Genomic DNA, 19,318 nt, shown 5'->3' on the forward strand with positions numbered 1-19,318 from the left:
TGTTTTCCCAAAAAGCACTCCGCATATTAAAGAACGTAGACAAGATGGAGATTTTCATGTCGTGCCTACAGATGAGGATATTGAGATCTAGATCCTGGCTTAGAATTTCCTGGTGAAGATGCAAGGCATTTCCCGTTTATTGTATCAGTTAGCTTTTGCTTTGTATCAAGCTCCCAAAACTTACTGGCTTAAAATAGCAACCATTATATTTGCTTATAATTCTGGGGACTGGCCATGCAGTTCTTTTAGTCTGGGAAGACCACTGATAACCATCTGCTGGTGGCGTGGCTGGAGCAGGGTGGTCTGGGATGGCCTCATTCACAGTTGTGGTGACAGTTTGCTGTCACCGCAGTTTGTTTGAAGGGAGCCTCAGCAGGGACTGCTTACCTTGGCTCCATGTGGTCTCTCATGCCCCAGCAGTCTGGCCTAGGGTCTTCACATGGTGGTCTCAGTGTTGCAAATGTAGCAAAGGAAGACAAGCCCCAATGCATAAGTACTTTTCAAGTCCCTGCTTGCAACACATTTGCTATTGTCCCATGGCCAAAACAAGTTCCTTGGCCAAGCCAAAAGTCAGTATAGGAAAAGACCAGGTAAGCCCATGGATACAAATGGCATGAAAAAATTGGGGGCTGTTACTGCAACAATTTACCATGCTATAAAACCGAGACTTATAGCAAGTAGCCACTGTTTCCACCGAATGCCTGCCTGAAGACAACTGTAAACCGTACTGTGGCTAATCTCTTATGAAAAGGCAGTGTCAGCCGGGCACAGTGGCTCACACCTGTAATCCCAGCACTTTGGCAGGCAGATCACCTGAGGTCAGGAGTTCAAGACCAGCCTGGCCAATGTGGTGAATCCCTGTCTCTACTAAAAATACAAAAATTAGCCGGGTGTGTGGTGGCAGGCACCTGTAATCCCACCTACTCGGGAGGCTGAAGCAGGAGAATCACGTGAACCCAGGAGGCTGAGGTTGCAGTGATCCAAGATCGCACCACTGCACTCCAGCCTGGGCTACAAGAGCGAAACTCTGTCTCAAAAAAAAAAAAAGACAAGAAAGAAGAAAATGCAGTATCAAGTAAGACCATAGGAAACATACTTAGCTGTTCTATTGGCCTCTCCCATGAGTCAGGGAGGGGGAAATCCCTTAAGAGCATGGAAGCAGGAAGTAGTTGAGGGACAAGACATGACCCAGCAGCAGAAACAAGGCCCTCGCCTCCCACGTGCAAATGCAGGGCAACCAGCAGGCAGGTCGGCCTCTGAGGTGATGACACAAAAGAAACCATGCGGCATCAGAAACCGGGGGTGGATGATTCCCCAGGGCCAGCACAGTGGCTTCCCAGGCCCAGAGTGAGAGGCCTGAAGACAAGATTTGCACCAGAACTGCAGAGGGAGGGATGTGCAGGAGAACATGTGTACGTGTAGTACTGAGCTTGGGGCATGGAGGCACTGACTCTCGGTTAGGCATAGTGACTCATAGGACAGAAGTGTTTCCCTCAAGCTCTTCCTTTCCATCTTGGGCCTGGGAGAATGGCTCCCACAAAGAAGGGTGGCAAGAAGAAGGGCCATTCCGCCATTAACAAGATGGTGACCTGAAAATACACCATCAATATTCACAAGCATATTCAAGAAGCATATTCAAGAAGGGGCTTCAAGAAGAGTGCCTCTCCAGCACTCAGAGAGATTGAAGGGGAGGGGAACTCCAGATGTGCACATTCATACCAGGTTCAACAAAGCTGTCTGGGCCAGAGGACTAAGGCATGTTCCATACCATCATGCGCGGCTATCCAGGAAACGTAATGAGGATGAAGTTTCAACAAACAAGCTCTATATTTGGTTACCTATGTACCTGTTACCACATTCAAAAATCTAGTCAATGTGGGTGAGAACTAACTGCTGATTGTCACATATGCCAAATAGAGTTACAAAACCACAAAATCAATAAATAAAATGAAATTGGGATCTGTTTGTTAACAGAGATGCTGGTTACTGGACACACAGGCGCAATCGTAAGGTGCAAGTGTGTTTTCATCAATCTGTTAGCAAATGTTCTCTTTTGGTAGAAAGTCTGACAGGTCCCTTAAACAAGTGGGTTTTCAAAGTCACCTACTGGGCCCTTGGGGAGGAAGTGGTAGGCAAGGGGCTCTGGGAGTCTGGCTCCTGCTTCATTCCCAAAAGACGTGCTTTTCATAGTACAGCTTATTGAGATAGAATTCACCCCAGGTGTGCAGCTCAATGGCTATATTCAGTTATATTCACAGTTACGCAGCCCTCACGCATTAGCAGATGAGCTTTTATCTGATTTTGTCTGTCTGGTCTCTGAAGAAGATTATATTTGAATGGGGAAAAGATTCAAGTTTGAAATTACCGTTACAATCTAACTATAGTTTAAGAACCTTTTCTAAAGAGACTATGGTTTGCAAGTTCTCTTTAAAATCCCAAAGAGAACCAGGAAATAAACTTGACTTGTAAAACTGATAGGGTAAAAGTTATAGTAGTCATTCATTTTTTTTTTTTTTTCACAGAAGGGACATTTAGGACCTTATTCAGCTTTTTAAAAAAGTCCTTTTGCACACTTCTAATGTGGTTAAGGGAATTTTGAATAGGCAGGACGAGGCTTCCAGAAGACCCATGGATACAGCTGAAACAGGAGGCTTAGTGGTCCAGGATGAAGGGAGGTCTCAATTAGCAGATGGAGCTAGTCAGTGTAGGAGCAAATCCTTTTGCACACCCAAACCATCCCCCAAGGCATTACTGTGGGACATGTTGCAATGATTGTTGTTCAGATTAACAATTACAACTAAAGAATACCAAGATCATTTCAGCAGAATGTCCGTCAAAAAACGTTGAAGATTTAAAGTTAAAGGTCACAGCAAGATGAGTCCATGTGAAGATTTCCCTCATTTTTCCCTCATTGTCCAGCACATTGTAAATACTCAATAAACATCCTTTGCGTTTTTCCTTGGAAAGGTCATGTCTGTAAAATATCTTATTCCCTGTTGATGTCAGATAAACAAAGCATTCATGAACTGGTTTTTGCTTACTAACTTGAAGGGAGCATTCTCGCTTGGGCTTATTTGGGGGCAAAGACTAATCGTAGAGCATGCTGTTGTTCTCCAGCTAGAGATGCATGCTTCCCTGCCAGGGGACTGGGCTAATCAGATTATTTTCAGTTGACAAATTTAGTTTTCCACCTCTAAACACTCATTTATCACCTCTGCTTTATTCACAGGACATGTTCCCGATTTGAGGTGAAACCATGAAGAGAAAATAGAATACTTAATAATGCTTTTCCGCAACCGCTTCTTGCTGCTGCTGGCCCTGGCTGCGCTGCTGGCCTTTGTGAGCCTCAGCCTGCAGTTCTGTGAGTAGAGCCGGGCACCGCAGGTCGTGGGAGGGTAGAGGCTTCATAGGAAACAAGGAGGCCCCAAAGCCTTGTTTTATAAATGAACAATGAGGCTGAAGACAACGAAGTCTTTTTATTGTTGGCGCTCACAGTGGCCAGTTGCAAGGAGGGATCCTAAACCACCGAGCAGTGTTCTGTGTGCTCTTTTGACTTTTGCATGAATTCCTGAACTGCCTGGTTATTCCCAGATTTTTTGTTCAGATTCACCAGATGGAGACACTAAGTGGCCCTGCTTGACTTCTTATGCTGAGCCACACAGAGCAGAGGTGTTTGGCCCTTTGATTGGGTCCTTGCAAGTTGGGTGTCTGTTTAGCCTTCAGTCAGCCGTGGGGTTGGAGTTGTTTAGAGGGTGGGGAGATTAGGTCACCAGTATCAAACCCACCCCCAACGCAGCAGGGGCTGCATGGGAAATCCCCTGTGACGAGACAGGAGAACTCTGATAAAGCCAGGCCATGGGCCTCACCATGCAGCATCCTCCACTGAGATTCCTAGGCTCTGGCCAGGCCCCAAATCTATGCACGCTACAGCTCACCTAAGAGTGGCTGTTCTCAGACACAGATGTGGCCCCAGGACCTCCTTAGTGGCAACCCCTCAATGGTGGCCCATGGTCTTCTGGGAGGCCCCTTGCCCTCCTGTGGCCCCTCTCTGCTTCTTCTGTGCTCAGATCCTGGTGCTCCTTTGCCAAGAGCGTTCTCCTCCTCACCCGCTCTCATCATTTCCCTTTCAGCCCTTGCCTCTTCTCCTCTAGGACCCTTCCAGGAATACTTAAGGGTTTGGTGCTTCTTTTATATACATCAGGAGGCCCTGAATCCTTGAACCTGTCTCCCTCCCTCCTTCCCTTCCTTCCTTCCCCCCTTTTTTCTTGAAATAGGGTCTTACTCTGTTGCCCAGGCTGGAGTGCAGTAGCACGATTACAGCTCATTGCAGACTCAACATCTGAGTTTAGGAGTTTAGGTAATCTTCCCACCTCAGCTTCCTGGGTAGCTAGGACTGGAGGCATGCACCACCACACCTAGCTAATTTTTTGTATTTTTATAGAGACAGGGCAGGGTTTCATCATGTTGCCCAGGCTGGTCTCAAACTCCTGACCTCAAGTGAGAACATGAGTTACATAAGCATAAACCTGTGCATTATGGATTAGTGCCATTTTTTACAGCACAATAATAAGCAACCAATAAAGCAATTAAATAAATGGAGCAATTAAACTCCATTTCTACAGAAATGGGGAAATTCCAAAGTCACAGTTTACCTAGAAGAAGAAGAGCAGTAAGAACATCGGCCTCCCTAAGTTCTGGTATTACAGGCCTGAACCACCACGCCTGGCCCCCTCCTTTCACTAACCATGCACTAGTATAATTTTCAGTTCTTGTGTCTCTTCCTCCTACCAGATTGTCTGCTCGTTGAGAGCAGGACCACATCTTGTTTCTCTCTGTATCCCAGGAACCAGCACTGCCCAGCACATAGTAATATTTTGTAAATGTCTGCTGAATGCATGAATCCATGCCTGCTCTAAAAAGCAGATGGACCCTTATTTTCTTTCCTTCTGTTGCTGTGTATTTGAAGCTGAGAAAACATCTGTGTGATGCCAGGAATTGTGCTGTTGCTGTCACCTGCCTTCTCTCCATTTAACCACCTCACCCTGATGGGTAGGAGACAAGCAGTTGGCACCCACACCACCCAGGACAGCTGTGTGAGGAGGGGCATTTCTGTTGCAGTTTGAATGATGGAAAGAAGGGCAGGTGGCTCGGTAAGTGGGAATGTTATGAGTGCACAGAGGAACATGGGGAAGGCTTGGCTCTAGGAGGAGGTGGTTTCAAGAGAGGAGGCTTTGAGGAAGTTTCCCTGATTCACTTCCAATTGTGACATATTTCCATGCACATGCATATGACAGGCTATTTCTAATAGTAAAAAGAATTAAAAATACTCGTTTTATCCTTCCAGAATTGGAAAAGAGGTCAAAAGAAGGTGGGCATCAGAAGTTTAAAAATATTCCAGATGGCAAATGAATTGTAAAATATGAATCCTTTCCAAAAAGTGTGGTAAGATTTTCAGTAGTTTAATTGTTTATAAATTTTCATTAAAAATTTTCCATCCTTTGGTTGGAGAAGTAGGATGTTACAATCAACCCTGATTTTATTTTGAGAAGCTGACAGGTTCTGAGACATGAATGTGTGTTACTTGTGTTTGTGGCATTTCTCTTGCATGAGCTGGTTTCCACGTCACTGAATTGGCCTGTGTGTTTTGCTTATATAACTCTTCTGAAAGTACCTTCTGTTTTAGGAAAGCCAATTTTCAGCCATACTTTTTTAAGGAAAATTTTGCAGGGTAAATTAGCCTGTCTGGGTCTGAGCTCTTTATTCTTGGATACGTTGGAGATCGGAAAGATATTAAGATATGGACGTTCTTACTGCTCTTCTTTTAGGTAAACTGTAACTTTGGAATTTCCCCATTTCTGTAGAAGTGAGTTTAATTGCTCTATTTATTTAATTGCTTTATTGGTTGTTTATTATTATGCTGTAAGAAACGGCACTAATTCATAATGCACAGGTTTACGCTTATATACCACTTATGTTCTCATTCTTATCCTAAAATATATGGACTTTTTTCTTTACCATTTCTTTTTACTTATTTTTGAATACCAAATTAGCATATATAATTACTTTAAGTAACATATTTGAGGCAACCAAGTATAACTCGGTTTTCTCATGCTTTAAGTAAAGAGTATGGCTTTGTTATCTGAAATGATCATGTATTTTATTTGGTCTTGTTGGTAGCTTTATTTTCCTGATGTTTTGAATATGAAAAAGAAATAGCCCAGGTTACGATTCAAAAATCAGATTGCTTAAATAAGTATGTCTTCCTCTGGATACAGAAAGTATGAGTGAACCCACATATATTTATTAAGTGCTTATGTGTGTTTGACATTTTTCTACACTATGGAAGCGGAGGTAGTAAGGAAATACAGAAAAGATTAAGATATTGTTCACAGTTTCTCAAAATATGTTCATCTTAAATGGTGCTAATGACTTGCTATATGCTAATAGTCTTTAATAAAAATAATTCCATTTTTGTTTTCAAGTCTTTAATGTTTTGTGTTTGGAAGGTGAAACATTCTGAAATTCCTGATGTTTGAATTGTAGAAGGGAACAGGCAAGGCATAGATATTTTTGGTTATTGTAGTTAAATACATACAAGTGGAAAAATAACTTCAAATTAAAGGACTCTTTTAGTGCAACAAGGAAAGACTGTCAGGATGTGAAGACTTAGGAATCATGAGTTATGTTTCTGCTTTTTGTGCTCATTTGTAGTCATTCACTTCCTTCCTTGGCCCTTGCATTTTCTTAATGCTGATTTTATGCTCATTTCTCCATGTTCTGACCACCATTCCCAAAATGGTGGTGTGACAGGAGCACGCAGGCTCTAGAATCATAATTTGAATGTCAGCTTCCCTGCTAAGTGGCTGTGTGTCCTATTCCTTCTTCTGTAAAATAGAGTTAATTATTGCTGTTTTGCAAGGTTGCTGTGAGAACGGAGATATGGGAAAACCCTTGGCTCATGGAAGCATAGCCAACATAAACCTTTTAAGCAAACCAGTGCAGAGTTCCTTCATAGTGCACCATCATCAGAAACCAGGGCTCCTGGTGTTCCAGAAGTTGCCAGAGCTTATGTTACTTCAGCCACTTGGTGGGGAAAGCTTTTGAAATAGATCACGCATGCATTTGTTTTTAATCAGAGGGCGTTGGCCATGATGGGGTTAATTTATACTGAGCACATGGCACCCATATCTGGGATTTCCCTCTTGGTCAGGGCCCTGATTGGCCAGAGCAGAGTCGAAGGGAATGCTGACGGTGAACTGGAGATTCAGATTCCGAGTGGGAAAAGAGGAAAAGAGGAAAAGAGGAGGGCTAACCTGCAAAAATGAGAGTGAGAGTTGTCGTCAGTATCTGAAGGGCCCTTTCTGCAAGAGGAGGTGAACATGGAGACCCATTTCAGTTAAGCATATGGTAGAACTTCCTAAAAGTCAGTGCCATGCAGAGGTGGAATGGATGGTGTGTTCTCCGTCACTGGAGTCTGCAAACTCTGGAGGGCTGCTCTTTGAAGAGTAAAGTATTGGATAGGTCATTGAGTCTGATCCCATTTAAAGTCTCTTTAAACTCTGAGGTTTTATGAATTTTATGTTTTCTCATTGATCCAGTGCCATGAGTATGTGAAACTTTGTTCTTTAGCAAATGTTCTTTAGTTTCCACCGTGTATTAGGCCCCGGGCTGAGAGTTTAATCCCTCATGGGCCCCAGGGAACTCTTTGTCCAGTGGAGAAGAATCACAAGCCTACACCCTGGAATACCAGGTGCTGTGTGCTGGGACAGGTAAGAGGCAGCAGCACAGTGGGGTCGGAAAGAATGTGGGCTCTGGAGTCAGACTGCCTGGATCAAATCCTTGTCCTGCCACTTACCAGCTATGTGACCTCAGGCAACTTCTTTACACTCTCTGTGCCTTTGTTTCCCCATCTGTAAAATGGGGACAATGATAGTTCGTATTTCATAGGGTTGGCAAAGGATTCAGCAAACTAATATTTATAAAACACCCGGAACAGTACCTGGCACATGGTAATCACTACATATGTGTTTGTTAAACAAATGAATTAGAGATTGTTCATGGAAGGGTAGTATGAGAGACTAGAGTACAGGAACCCAGTCCAGCTTGGAGTTGGGGAAGACTCCCTAAAAGAGGTGGCATCTGAGTTCATCCTTTAAAGAAAGCAGGAGTGGTCAAGGAGGCAGCTGAGTACAGGTGCTCCTGGCCAAATGTGCAAAGGCAGAGTGAGAGAGAGCAGGCCTGGGTGAGTCACCTGTAGGTAGATGTGAAGTTGGAACGAAGTCTGGGACCTACCTGCTATCACTACACTATTCCTGAGGCTGTGAGGAGCCACTGAAGCGAGGAAGACACTGTCAGATTTGTGTCTTGGAAAGACTGCAGTCCAGCACAGTGTTTTCCAAAGCACCTTCATCAGAATAACCTGGGAAGCTTGTCAAAATGCATGTTCCAAAACCAAAAAAAAAAAAAAAAAAAAACACATTTTGTGCCCTTCCTTACGGAATCGGTAGCGGAACCCAGAAATCTGCATCTTTAACAAACTCCCTGGGTGAGTCTAATGCACACAAAATCTAAGAACTGCCAATCCAGAGGCTGGTGAAAGGGTGATGCTGGGAGGCACCTTAGAGGCTGTTTTGCTCATCTAGTAGCAAGCTGAGGGTGGCCCCAATGAAGGTATTGACCCTGAAAGGAAGGAGCAAAGCCAAGAGGCGTCATGGTGGTTCTGTGGAACTCTAGCTAATTGGGTGGTGTTGTGGGGCTAGGATGATGGGGTCGGGGGGACTCTACCATGGCACCCAGGAGTCTGGCTCGGGGAGTTCAGTAGACATTTCATTCATGCATGCATTCATTCACGTAAATGTCTCATCTCCATCTGGGATAAGTCTGCCATAGGTGGAAGTAAATTCTCAGAACACAGACTGGGAAGTCAACCATGCAGGGCTGGTGGCTCCCTGGGTCTGAAGGGAGAGGCCCAGGGAAAGTGCTCAGAGCAAGAAGGGAAATGGGACAGGTCCTAGGCAGCAGGACAATCTGGGGCAGAGCAAGAAGGAGACCAGGCTGGGAGGAGTCATTGAAGGCACGGACATCATTGGAGGTAGCCAACGGGCCCAGTGGATGCAGTGTCCTGCCTAAGAGTGGACCTGAGGGTCTGAGGCCTATGAGAGACCCTGTCAGAAGCCACCGTCTGGGGACTTTGTATTCCCTGCTGGTGAAGCCCTGGTTTCCAGAGGACCAGGGCTCCTTGGAGCGGTGGAAGCTGCTCCAGACCAACAGCCTGTGAACTTGTTTTGTTTGGCCCAACCCCTGTTTTTAGATTGTTACATTTATTTACCAAAGTTTTAAAACTAGGCAATTTCGTGTAAACTTCCAGCTCCTCTTTGAAAAACCAGACTCTGCAGCAACCTGAGGCCCACAGTGCATTACAGGGACCGCTGGCAGGAGCCGGGCAGCTGAATTGGGGCTGCCTCCGTGGTGGGGGGAGTGCTGTCTTGGTCGCCACAACGCCCACCTGCCTAGTCCCTGTCAGCTTCTGAATTTGTGCCCTGTGATGCAGATGGAAGAGAGAGCCAAAAGAAAATCTGGGCAGATAGAGGACAAGGGGCCACGAAGGAGACAGAACAGCAGCAGCCAGGGGGTGGACTGTGGACAGGAGTGGTCTAGAAGCCAAGGGGGCAACCTGCTTAGAAGTTCTCAGGTGGGGAGCTGAGGAGGCCCCACTCAGCCAGCTCTGTGTGTGTGAGAGAGGAAGAGATAGAGGGAGAGAGGGAGAGATGGGGGCAGAGAGGGAGAGATGAGGGGGAGAAGGGGAGAGACAGCCGGTGGGGAGAGAGGGAGAGATGGCAGGGGGAGAGAGGGAGAGACAGCGGTGGGGGGAGAGAGGGAAAGAGCGTGCATGTGTTTTCGATAGTTTCCCTGGAAACTCTCCTACCTGCAGAGCTATCATGTTTCCTGTGGCCCCGATCCCCTATATCCCCTCCCTTTTTCCGTGCTGCTTTCAGTCTGATATCCGCTAAGAAAGAAATTAACAATGCTTGATAGAACAGTGTGTACATTAACATAGAACTGCCTCTGAGTAGGCAAGCAAGGAGCCCTGACAGGTGCCAGGGTGCTCTGACACCTTCCTCGGTGGTTCAGACCCTCGTGTCCTCAGTCCTGCTCACTCTTGTAGATGGCCATTAGCATTTGTGGTTTTGACTCTTTGCAGGGACCCCTGAGATCTGTAGTATATGGTGATAGTGATTCTGCTGAGGCACACATCTGGATGAAAGTAGCGGGAAGTGAGCTGCTCAGCTGCTGAGGAAGCCACGTCCTGCCACACAGCCAGGGGAGGTGGTCGTCCCTTGTTCTTTGTCCTGTGTACGTTCAGTGGAGAAAAGCACGGAGTGGTATGTTTGAATCTGGGGATGCGTGAAGATCTCAGTATGCTTCATGGAAAAGGTTTGGGGATGCAAGCCCTTAGAATGCCCAGGGTCTAACGTACTGCGTCTTCTATTCTAAAAGCCCCAATGCGCTTCCTCCTGGGCTTTTATTTTGTTCAGCTGGAGACAAAAAGTATGAGAAATTGAAAGTGAAGGTTTACATTGTTAACCTAAGAGTTCTGTCATATCGCCATCTCTTCGTTGCGACCAAAGTTTTAAATTCTTTAATGAATTTAAAATTCATTTTAAATTTTTTATTAATTTTGGTCCTTTTCTTAAGATTTTACTTTCTGTTTGATTTCTGGGAATTTTAATTTTGCTTTTCCTCAGAATGCTGTATGTCCAGTTGCCACATAGAGTTAAATATCTGCAGGTGAAAAAAAAAAAAACACCATAGATGAGTGACAAAATTAAATCTGACAAATAAGCTATTGTCACAATTTCTTAAGCTCATGTTGTAGATGCGTTGGAGTGGGAAGGTGAGAGTGTCATGTAGCAGGTTTTTCTGCAAGCTGAGAATGGACACATGTCTGTGGGTCATTTCTAGTTTTCTTTCAGGGTGGAGCTAGATAATGACCTCCCTCCCTCCCTCCCTCTCTGTCTCCCTCCCTCCCTCTGTCCCTCTCTGTCTCCCTCCCTCTCTCCCTCTCTCCCTCCTTCCCTCCCTCCCTTTCTCCCTTCTTCCCTTTTTTCTTCTTAGTTCCTTATCTTAAAGAAGTTCTCGTCAATAATTAGATGAGGGGATAGAGATATCTGTTAAAGATGTTTACTGCAGCATCATTTGTAATAGGAAACAGAGGAGAAGGCAACCAACGTGTACAACAGTAAATATCCCATTACCTCATGATCACATAGACCTGTCTCTATTGACTTGGAAGGTTGTGCATAATATATTAAATTTAAAAATGGTACCTTTATATGGGGGTGGGTGGGGGAGAGAGAGAGAGAGAGAGAGAGTGTGTGTGTGTGTGTGTGTGTGTCTCTTAGGTCAGCAAGAGCAAATACTATCATGGCTAGTTAGTAAAAATAGAAAGCATTAGTAGAAGTATTCAGTGAATTCAGGAGAGTGCCTGGAGATCTCCAAGATCCACTGAAGAGATGAACAGAATAGGAAGCCACAGGATTTATGTGGCTGTACCCACTGCAGGGAGAGCGCAAGGCCAGCTGGAGTCTGATAGGCAGAGTGTGCGCCCGCTGATCCAAGCCACCCAGCACAGACCCCGCTCACTCCCTGTTGTCTTGGCAACAGGGCTTCGGCCCCATGCTGATGACATTAAAAGGAGGAAGCCCATCTTGAAATGAAGTGAGTGCTGATCAGAGGCAGAGCCCTGTCATGTACTAGCAGCCCCACCTCACGAGAGGGAAAGAAGAGGCTGATCTAAAAGAGACTATGAAGGCAGAATCTGAATCCTGTACACAAGGGTGAAGTAGGGCGGGCACCTGGGAGGGAGCTTTGGGACTGCCTCACCATCCTACCCTCACTGCCATCCTGCCCTCCTGCCAGTGTGGCTGTCACACACACTGCAGATGCACTCTGTGCCTCAGAGCCGTAGCTCAGGGGTGGGCTCAGGTGGGAGAGAATGGGGAGGTGGCTGGGATGCATGGCCCCTCTAGGATTTATCTGGCTGGAGCTTCAGCGTCACATCTTGCCTCTCTTTGCCTTTCTCTTTTCCCTGTGTCATCCGAGGGACTGGACTCCACTGGCCAGGGGTTTGCCCGTCCACACCAGCCCTAGGTATCTACCAGAGGGTGGGGCAGCTCTTGTGGGATGTCCACATGCCTGAGAGTACAGGCCCCACCTTGGGCCACATTCTCTCTTTCCTTGAGGTGGCCTCCTCAAAGCCCCTCGCCTGTCTGGCTATGTCTTTTGAGCCTTTACACAGAAGGCAGACAACCCACCCACCCTCAAGGACAGGTTGCTGGTTTGGTGGCCTCAGTGGGTTGCAGACCTTTGAGACACAGGAAGCTTATTTGCTCCTCTTGGGGAGAGAGAGCAATGTCCTCGGGCCTGAGTGACCATCCGTCACCATTCCCACCAGAGCAGGGACAGAAGCACATGTTTAGCCTCTGGCAGGGCACATATATACTCAAATACTAAAATATTCCTTGTGCGGTTCTCTGGGTGGTAGGATTTATGGGTGATTTTCCTTTTCTTTTTATACTTTAGTGTTGAATCACTATTTTAGGATGAACTCATGTTTTTTATGAAGCCTCAAGATGCCTTTTCATTTTGAAAAAAGAAAATGTGTTTATCTCTTCTTGAGTGTTGAAATTGAAAACCTGTTTCCAGGTACATTGGGTTCTTAGCCTGAACCCGTGGACTTCTGCGCTGTCCCATGGGGTTTCAGGGGTCCTGTAAACCCCCAGAAGTCAAATTCACAAGACTGTGTTCACATCGTCTTTCAGAGATGAGGATCAATCGTTTTCATCAGATTCTCAAAGATGAGGGTCATAACCTTCATAACCCAAAAAGGTTAAGGAGACAGGTTCTTTTCATGGTTCTTTTTGGAGGCCTGTCCTGGAAATCTCTTATTTCTAGTTTCTGTCTTGAGTGTGTGGTGATTTGGAGTCTGGTGTTGGCATCATCTAATCCAATGGCCCTGTTAGGGTAAGGCCAGTTACCAGCAGCTCCCAGAAGAGTGTGGGGTTTCCCGACTCCTCTGAGAGGCTGCAACTGGGGCTCAAGCCCAGGCCACAGGGGGAGCCCCCATGCCCAAGCAATGGGTGGACTTAGGTCCCAGAGGCAAAAGTCAGAGGAAAGGGTCAGGGAGGGAGGAGATAGAGCTTGCAAATAGCCCAGGGAGCAGAGCTCCAGGCTGATAGGATGTGCCCAGCCCTGAACTCTGCTGGAGTTCTCCGGCTCCCTGAATGCTACCAGGCGTATCAGAAGTACTTAATAAATTCTTACCTAATGTGGTTCACCATGAGGCAACATTAAGAATGAGGAAAACAAGAAAGGTTGGTGTATTGTGGCTCAAAGTGGGTAGATCAAAATGGGAAAAGCAGAGTCAACTGTTTGATCAATCTCATTTATGTAAAACCAAGTGTCTCAAAGTCTACAAACATGGGCTTGACTTTTCCCATTTCACCTGTATAACATGATTCCCACTCCAGCCTTTAAAAGCAGATGATGAGAGGCAGATAACAACTGTGGGCTCTTCATTGTGGTTCTGGTTTTCATTTGACACTTACAATGCACTTTTAAAATTCGGTACAGGTTAGAGACAGGGTGGGCATTCAAGATAATTTAGTGTGTCGAGGAGCACTAAGGGAATTGTGGGAACTGACAGAGTGCGTCATTATTCCTTGGCAGACCAGTGAAGGAGAGAGAATTCAAGAGGCTTTTGGTTTATTTGGGGGAGGAAATTGGAGAAATTAGGTGGCAGGACTGGGGGGTGTTTTAGCTTATGAGGAGGCGCTATCTCAGATAAGCTGAATGTATTTAAGGGAGCCAGAAAAGCTGCTAAGATTGGAGTGGCCGAGAGGAGAAGGGAGATTGGCTGGTTGTGCTTTTGTGAAGGGGTGGACGCAGGGGTTTGATATCCCTTCCAGATCCCAAGTTGAAGGGAACGCCTTTTAAGAGCCTGCGAGAAACAGGAATAATCACATCCAGGGGATGGATGTAGAAAATAGCATTCATTCATTCATTTAGAAGATGGGGTCTCACTCTGTCACCCAGGCTGGAATGCAATAGTGTGATCAGGGCTCACTGCAGCCCCGAACTCCTGAGCTCAAGCGATCCTCCTGCCTCAGTCCCCTGAGTAGCTGGAACTCTAGGCGTGCACCACCATATCCCACTCACTTTTTAAACATTGAAAATAGTATTTCTTGATTCCTTACCAGAATCCATTCACAGGTGGTATCTCATCATCATCATTACCACCCTAATCTGTAGGTGTCATCACCTTCATTTGACAGATGAAGGAAATGAGGCACAGAGAGGCAGGGATACTTGCCCCAGGTCACACAGCTAGGAGGTAACAGAGCCAGGATGTGAACTCACATCTTTGTAATACTATAGCTCATTTGCAGCCCCCAGCCCCGGGCTACCTCCCTGCATTCAGAACCATGGTAGCAGGGGCAACTGAGGACAGATGTCAGTGGAGTTCCAAGGAAAAAGTGACTGTAGTCCCCTAAGGAAGTGACTAGCCCAGTGTTGAAGTCCCAAAAAGGGCAAGGCAGACCCTGGAGCTAGGAAGGTAAACAGATAGTGGAGCTGGACCTTGACCCCAAGAGGTTCTTTGCTGGTGCAGTCGGTGGGGTGACTTGTGTGGCAGCTGAGCCCAGAGCAATGGAGACAGAGCTGAGCCAACACTTTAGCCTCATCATGCTCACATTTCCCGGGAAACTCTGGGTCCCTGATACCCAACTGTAATCTGCCAGGTGTCTGTGTAATCAGAAGAAGGCTGGCAGCCAAATCACACAAGCATGGGGATGGCAGGAGGGAGGGGTTTGGAAGCCATCTGACTTCCACTGCAGAAGTGTCTTCCACATGGGACAGCCTGTCTTTCCTGGAAAGGTCCTTTATTGGCACAGCTGCCTAGAGTCAGGTCCCCATCCCTGGGCTAGTTACCAAGGCAGAGACATGGTCCTGGAGGAGCAGCGTGACAGCCCCCACTGGGCCATGGGGTTGGCACGAGGAGGAGCTGCTCCCAAAGGAGGATGGGTCTGTCGCCACAGAAGGAAGTGGGGAAAGATGAGCTGACCCAGGGATGGGGCCCTTCGTTGTGCTCCATTAAAGTCAGTTTCAAGGCACCTGCAAGGAGCTTGCATACAGCAGTTTCCTAAGGCAAGAAGAAGGCTGTGTATGCAGGTAGATTTCTGTCCTTGGCCCTATCCCAGGGCCTTGGTATAGGGAGGTGACCTGGATATCAGGGAGGTTGGCTTGACACCCTAGGGGAAAGAAACTGGTGTGTCCTTGTGCAAGTCAAAGTAACTCCCAGATGATGAGCTGGCAGCAGATGCTCGGCTATAACTTTATCTGCTGCCCCTATGGTTGTTGAGTTTCAGGGATAACTAAGGTGCCCTGAGGTTCAAAGGCCAGGCAGGGGTTTGTGGCCTAGCAGCCTGTGCTGTTATGATCTGACTCTGACCCTGGCCTTTTCCCTCCTTTTTTTCTATTCCATGGGGACAATCAATGGAATAAACAAAAATCAAAATGAGCAAATCATCATTAGATGAAACATGTCTCTCTAGAAAAGTTTCTAGTGTTCGCTACTAACCCAAGTCTAGTTGATTAGGTCGTGTTTTGCTTAAAGCTGTTATTGACCACTCCTGGGCTCTCTATAGGGACAGAACTAATGGAATGTGTGTGTGTATATATATATATATATATATATATTTATAAAGGGGAGTTTATTAAGTATTAACTCACACGATCACAAGGTCCCACAATAGGCTGTCTGCAGGCTGGGGAGCAAGGAGAGCCAGTCTGAGTTCCAAAACTGAAGAACTTGGATCCGATGTTCAAGGGCAGGATGCATCCAGCACGGGAGAAAGATGTAGATTGGGAGGCTAGGCCAGCCTCTCTATTCATATTTTTCTGCCTGCTTATATTCCAGCTGCATTGGCAGCTGATTAGATGGTGCCCACCCAGATTCAGGGGGGGGTCTGCCTTTCCCAGCCCACTGACTCAAATGTTAATCTCCTTTGGCAACACACTCACAGACACACCAAGGAGCAATACTTTGTGTTCTTCAACCCAATCAAGTTGACACCCAGTATTAACCATCACATCTGGTAACTTCCCAATATTTCCTTTATATCCATGTCTTCACTGCATCATTTCCATACCTGCACCCCCCCCCCCCCAACCAGCAACCAGTGAGTATAGGGGGCCCCATGCCTAAGAAGGCTATTTTCTCTTTATGGTCCACGTGCTTTCTCCCCACCTTTTCTTATTTAATGTCTGACTGTCCCCCGCAACTGGATTATAAACCCCATGAGGCTAGAGACCTTGTCCGTTTTATTCTCTGAAGAATCCCCAGCATGTGCTCCATACATGTTGGATGGCCAGATGGACAAATGCATAAATACTGAGCTTAGTGGGTGAGCAGGCCCGGGCTTACAGGCTGCAGGACCTTAGGTAACTCCCTTGACCTGCCTCTGCCTAAGGTCTACTGTCTGGCTGATGGTTACTCTTCCTAGGTTGAGATCCAAAGCTGGGAAAAGCAGAGAGAGGATCAGTTTGGCTTGCATCCTAGCTATAACTATGGGAATGTTTACTAGTAATACATACAGAGTCATCCACTGTGCATTTGGGAGATGGGGTGGGGAAGGGTGGTGGGGAGGGAGCCTGCATGGGATAGCATCTGGTTGTTTCACTCATGATTCTAAGAAATTTGTTGGTTGCTTCTGAGAGGGAGGGTCCAAAGGAGATGCTTTAGAGGTCATGTTCTGTGCCATTTCTTTGAAATTGAGACCTTGTTGTCATCTTTACACATGTGGGTTATAGATGTGTGGACAGGATGAAAGTGATCGTAGATGAGATGAGCAGAGAACGCCGCCATAAAAGAGAGGCTTATTTCCAAAGGTAGCTTATGGAAATTTGCCCTCCTACTTGGTAATCACACCACAGAGAAATTGCATGCCCGTTGGTACAGAGTTAATCATCAGTAAAAGATATCTGGTATCCTGTTATTCATGTTGGTCCTGTTGGCACAGTGGCCCCAGGGCACTCATTTAGATTCATGGGTTTTCCCAACTACATAATGAAACTCGTTATCCTTCCATCTATTTATCTGCCCACTATTCCTTCTGATGCCACCACAGCCTCTTTCTCTTGCCCTGTGACATCTGAGCTGCTGTCATCTGCCTGAGGTCACCAGAGTTTCTAATTGTCCCACAGGACAGCAAGAGGCATGGGGGGCCTGGGCAAAGCCTGCTGGGAGGAGCAGTGTCCTGGAGCAGTGTCTGCCCGCAGCCCCTGGGTCTGTCCCTCAGCTCCCTTTATCTAGATGATCAGGGCAAGCCTCAAGAGCTGATGTGGTGAGTAGCACAGCACCAGGGCAGAGGCAGCCTGCAGCCTGGGGTCTGTTCCTCCAGGCCCCTTCCCAGCCTTCCTCCTGGAGCCTGGCCTGCACATCGACCCTGGTGAGGCCAACCTGACCAGGCCTTACGGGACCTAAGGCGTATCCTGAGCCAGCTTGCTGACCCTCATCTGCCATGTTTGGCTGTGTTTCACGGCCTCCCCTCTGCTCCTCTCCTCTTCCCCTCCACACAGCCAGCTTCATCAGCCTTTCAGGCCCAGCTAGGTGTCTCCTCTGGGAAGCCTGTTTGGATGCCCCTCACCCAGACTGGTTCAGCAACCCTCAGTGCTCCACATGAGGAGTCAATGAGATATTTCATCAAAAGCATGGAGCACAGCATCTGGCCCATTTCAGCAGGTATTTTTGGAAGACCTATCCTCTGTCAGTCAGTGGGGGATATAAATGTGAAAGAGGCACACTCCCAGCCCTCTGGATGTTTGGGATGGCAGGGTGACAAACTGGGATACCCCTGCTTACATATACTATGCTGTGAGCCATGACGGCAGCAGGAACTGGGTAGGCTCATAGAAGAGGATGTGGGAACTGGGGATTCAGGGCGGGCTTCCTGCAGGAAGTGACCCTAGGATCAGTTACAGTGTTGGCCAGATTTCGGGAGCAGAAGGTGAGAGTAGAGTTGCCAGCAAACAGTGGAGCATAGGTGAGAAACATCCTGTGGGGTGGGGCAGCTCAGAGCAGCTCAGAACAGTGAGAACCAAGTTGGGATTGGGGTCAAGATGGAGCTGGGAAGACTTCTCCTCACAGCTTCTATGCGTCAGGACCTGTTTTGGATGCTTTGTATTGGGAAGGCCCCTTGTGAACTGGTGCTATGTCCTGGTGACTCAGGGAGGCACAAATAGTAAGGGTGATCTCACACTCTGAACTAGTAGACAAGGTTGACAGGCCCAGATACCAGAGGAAGCAGCAGATAAAATCTTTCTGGACAGAAGGTCTCATTCTGATCTTTATCTGTGGTTTTCAAACCACTGCTTCCTTGGGTCATGGGTAGGTCATTTGTACCCAGCCACCATGGTTCCCAAATGGCAGCCACAATAGGCCTCACCCCGGGTGCTTACAGATGAACTAGCAAACTGTGGGCACTCTAGGACACCCACTGTCCTCACCTGTGCCCCTCCATTTCTATGTCACTCATATTATCCTGTCTCCTTAGCTGCTTCTCTCCCTGGCCCAGACTCCAAGGGAGTGTGCCCACAGGCATGGCCAAAGGGCCAGGACTTGGTAGATTTCACAAAAGAGCAGAATCAAGAACTGAGCCAGCCAGAAGGGCCAGGTCACTAAGAGACTGCCTTAGCACTTTTCTGTATTTCCATGCTCTTGTGCTAATCCCCCTGTAGTGAATTCCCTCTGAACACCTAGGCTGTGTTAGCCATCCTAGCACCTTCCAACTACTGGAAAGAAAGTGGCCCTAGGAGCAACCAAAGGGCTAATGTTGGGTGGGTGAATCACCAGTTCTGTATCTCTGTGATTGTTGTTTTGGTAACACAAGTAATGAAGGGAAATATGTTCATTGTAAAAAAAAAAAATGCATACCTAGACAGCATAGAAATACAGAAATATATATTTCTATACATATAGAATACATTAATATGTGCTTACTATAAATATATATGCAGTCATGTACCACATAATGACTTCCATCAACGACAGAACACATATATGACAGTGGTGCCATATTATAATACCGTATTTTTACTGTATTCTTTCTAAGTCAAGTTATGTTTAGATACACAAGTACTTACCATTGTGTTACAACTGCTTACAACATTCAGTGCGGTAACATGCAGTTCAGGTTTGTAGCCTAGGAGCGGCAGGCTGACCAAATAGCCTAGGTGTGTAGAAAGCTCTACCATCTAGGTT

General features: G+C 46.7%; 1 protein-coding gene across 7 annotated transcripts in view; it reads left to right on the forward strand.

Annotated features, from left to right (window-relative positions):
* PXYLP1 (2-phosphoxylose phosphatase 1) overlaps nucleotides 1-19,318 on the forward strand; it is a 63,707-nt gene that overhangs the window by 25,908 nt on the left and 18,481 nt on the right. For 4 of the 7 annotated variants that reach the window (XM_054480142.2, XM_063662232.1, XM_063662231.1 and 1 more), the window contains one exon: nucleotides 3,230-3,361. In XM_054480142.2, the coding sequence (XP_054336117.1) occupies nucleotides 3,283-3,361 (79 nt within the window). In that variant the 5' untranslated portion in view covers nucleotides 3,230-3,282. Of the gene's footprint in view, nucleotides 1-3,229; nucleotides 3,362-4,966; nucleotides 5,151-5,344; nucleotides 5,443-16,720; nucleotides 17,801-19,318 lie in introns of those variants that run through there. The other 3 variants (XM_063662233.1, XM_063662234.1, XM_063662230.1) reach the window with 3 other exon arrangements.

Source organism: Pongo pygmaeus, chromosome 2 (assembly GCF_028885625.2).
Source record: "Pongo pygmaeus isolate AG05252 chromosome 2, NHGRI_mPonPyg2-v2.0_pri, whole genome shotgun sequence".
Lineage (NCBI taxonomy): Eukaryota > Metazoa > Chordata > Mammalia > Primates > Hominidae > Pongo > Pongo pygmaeus.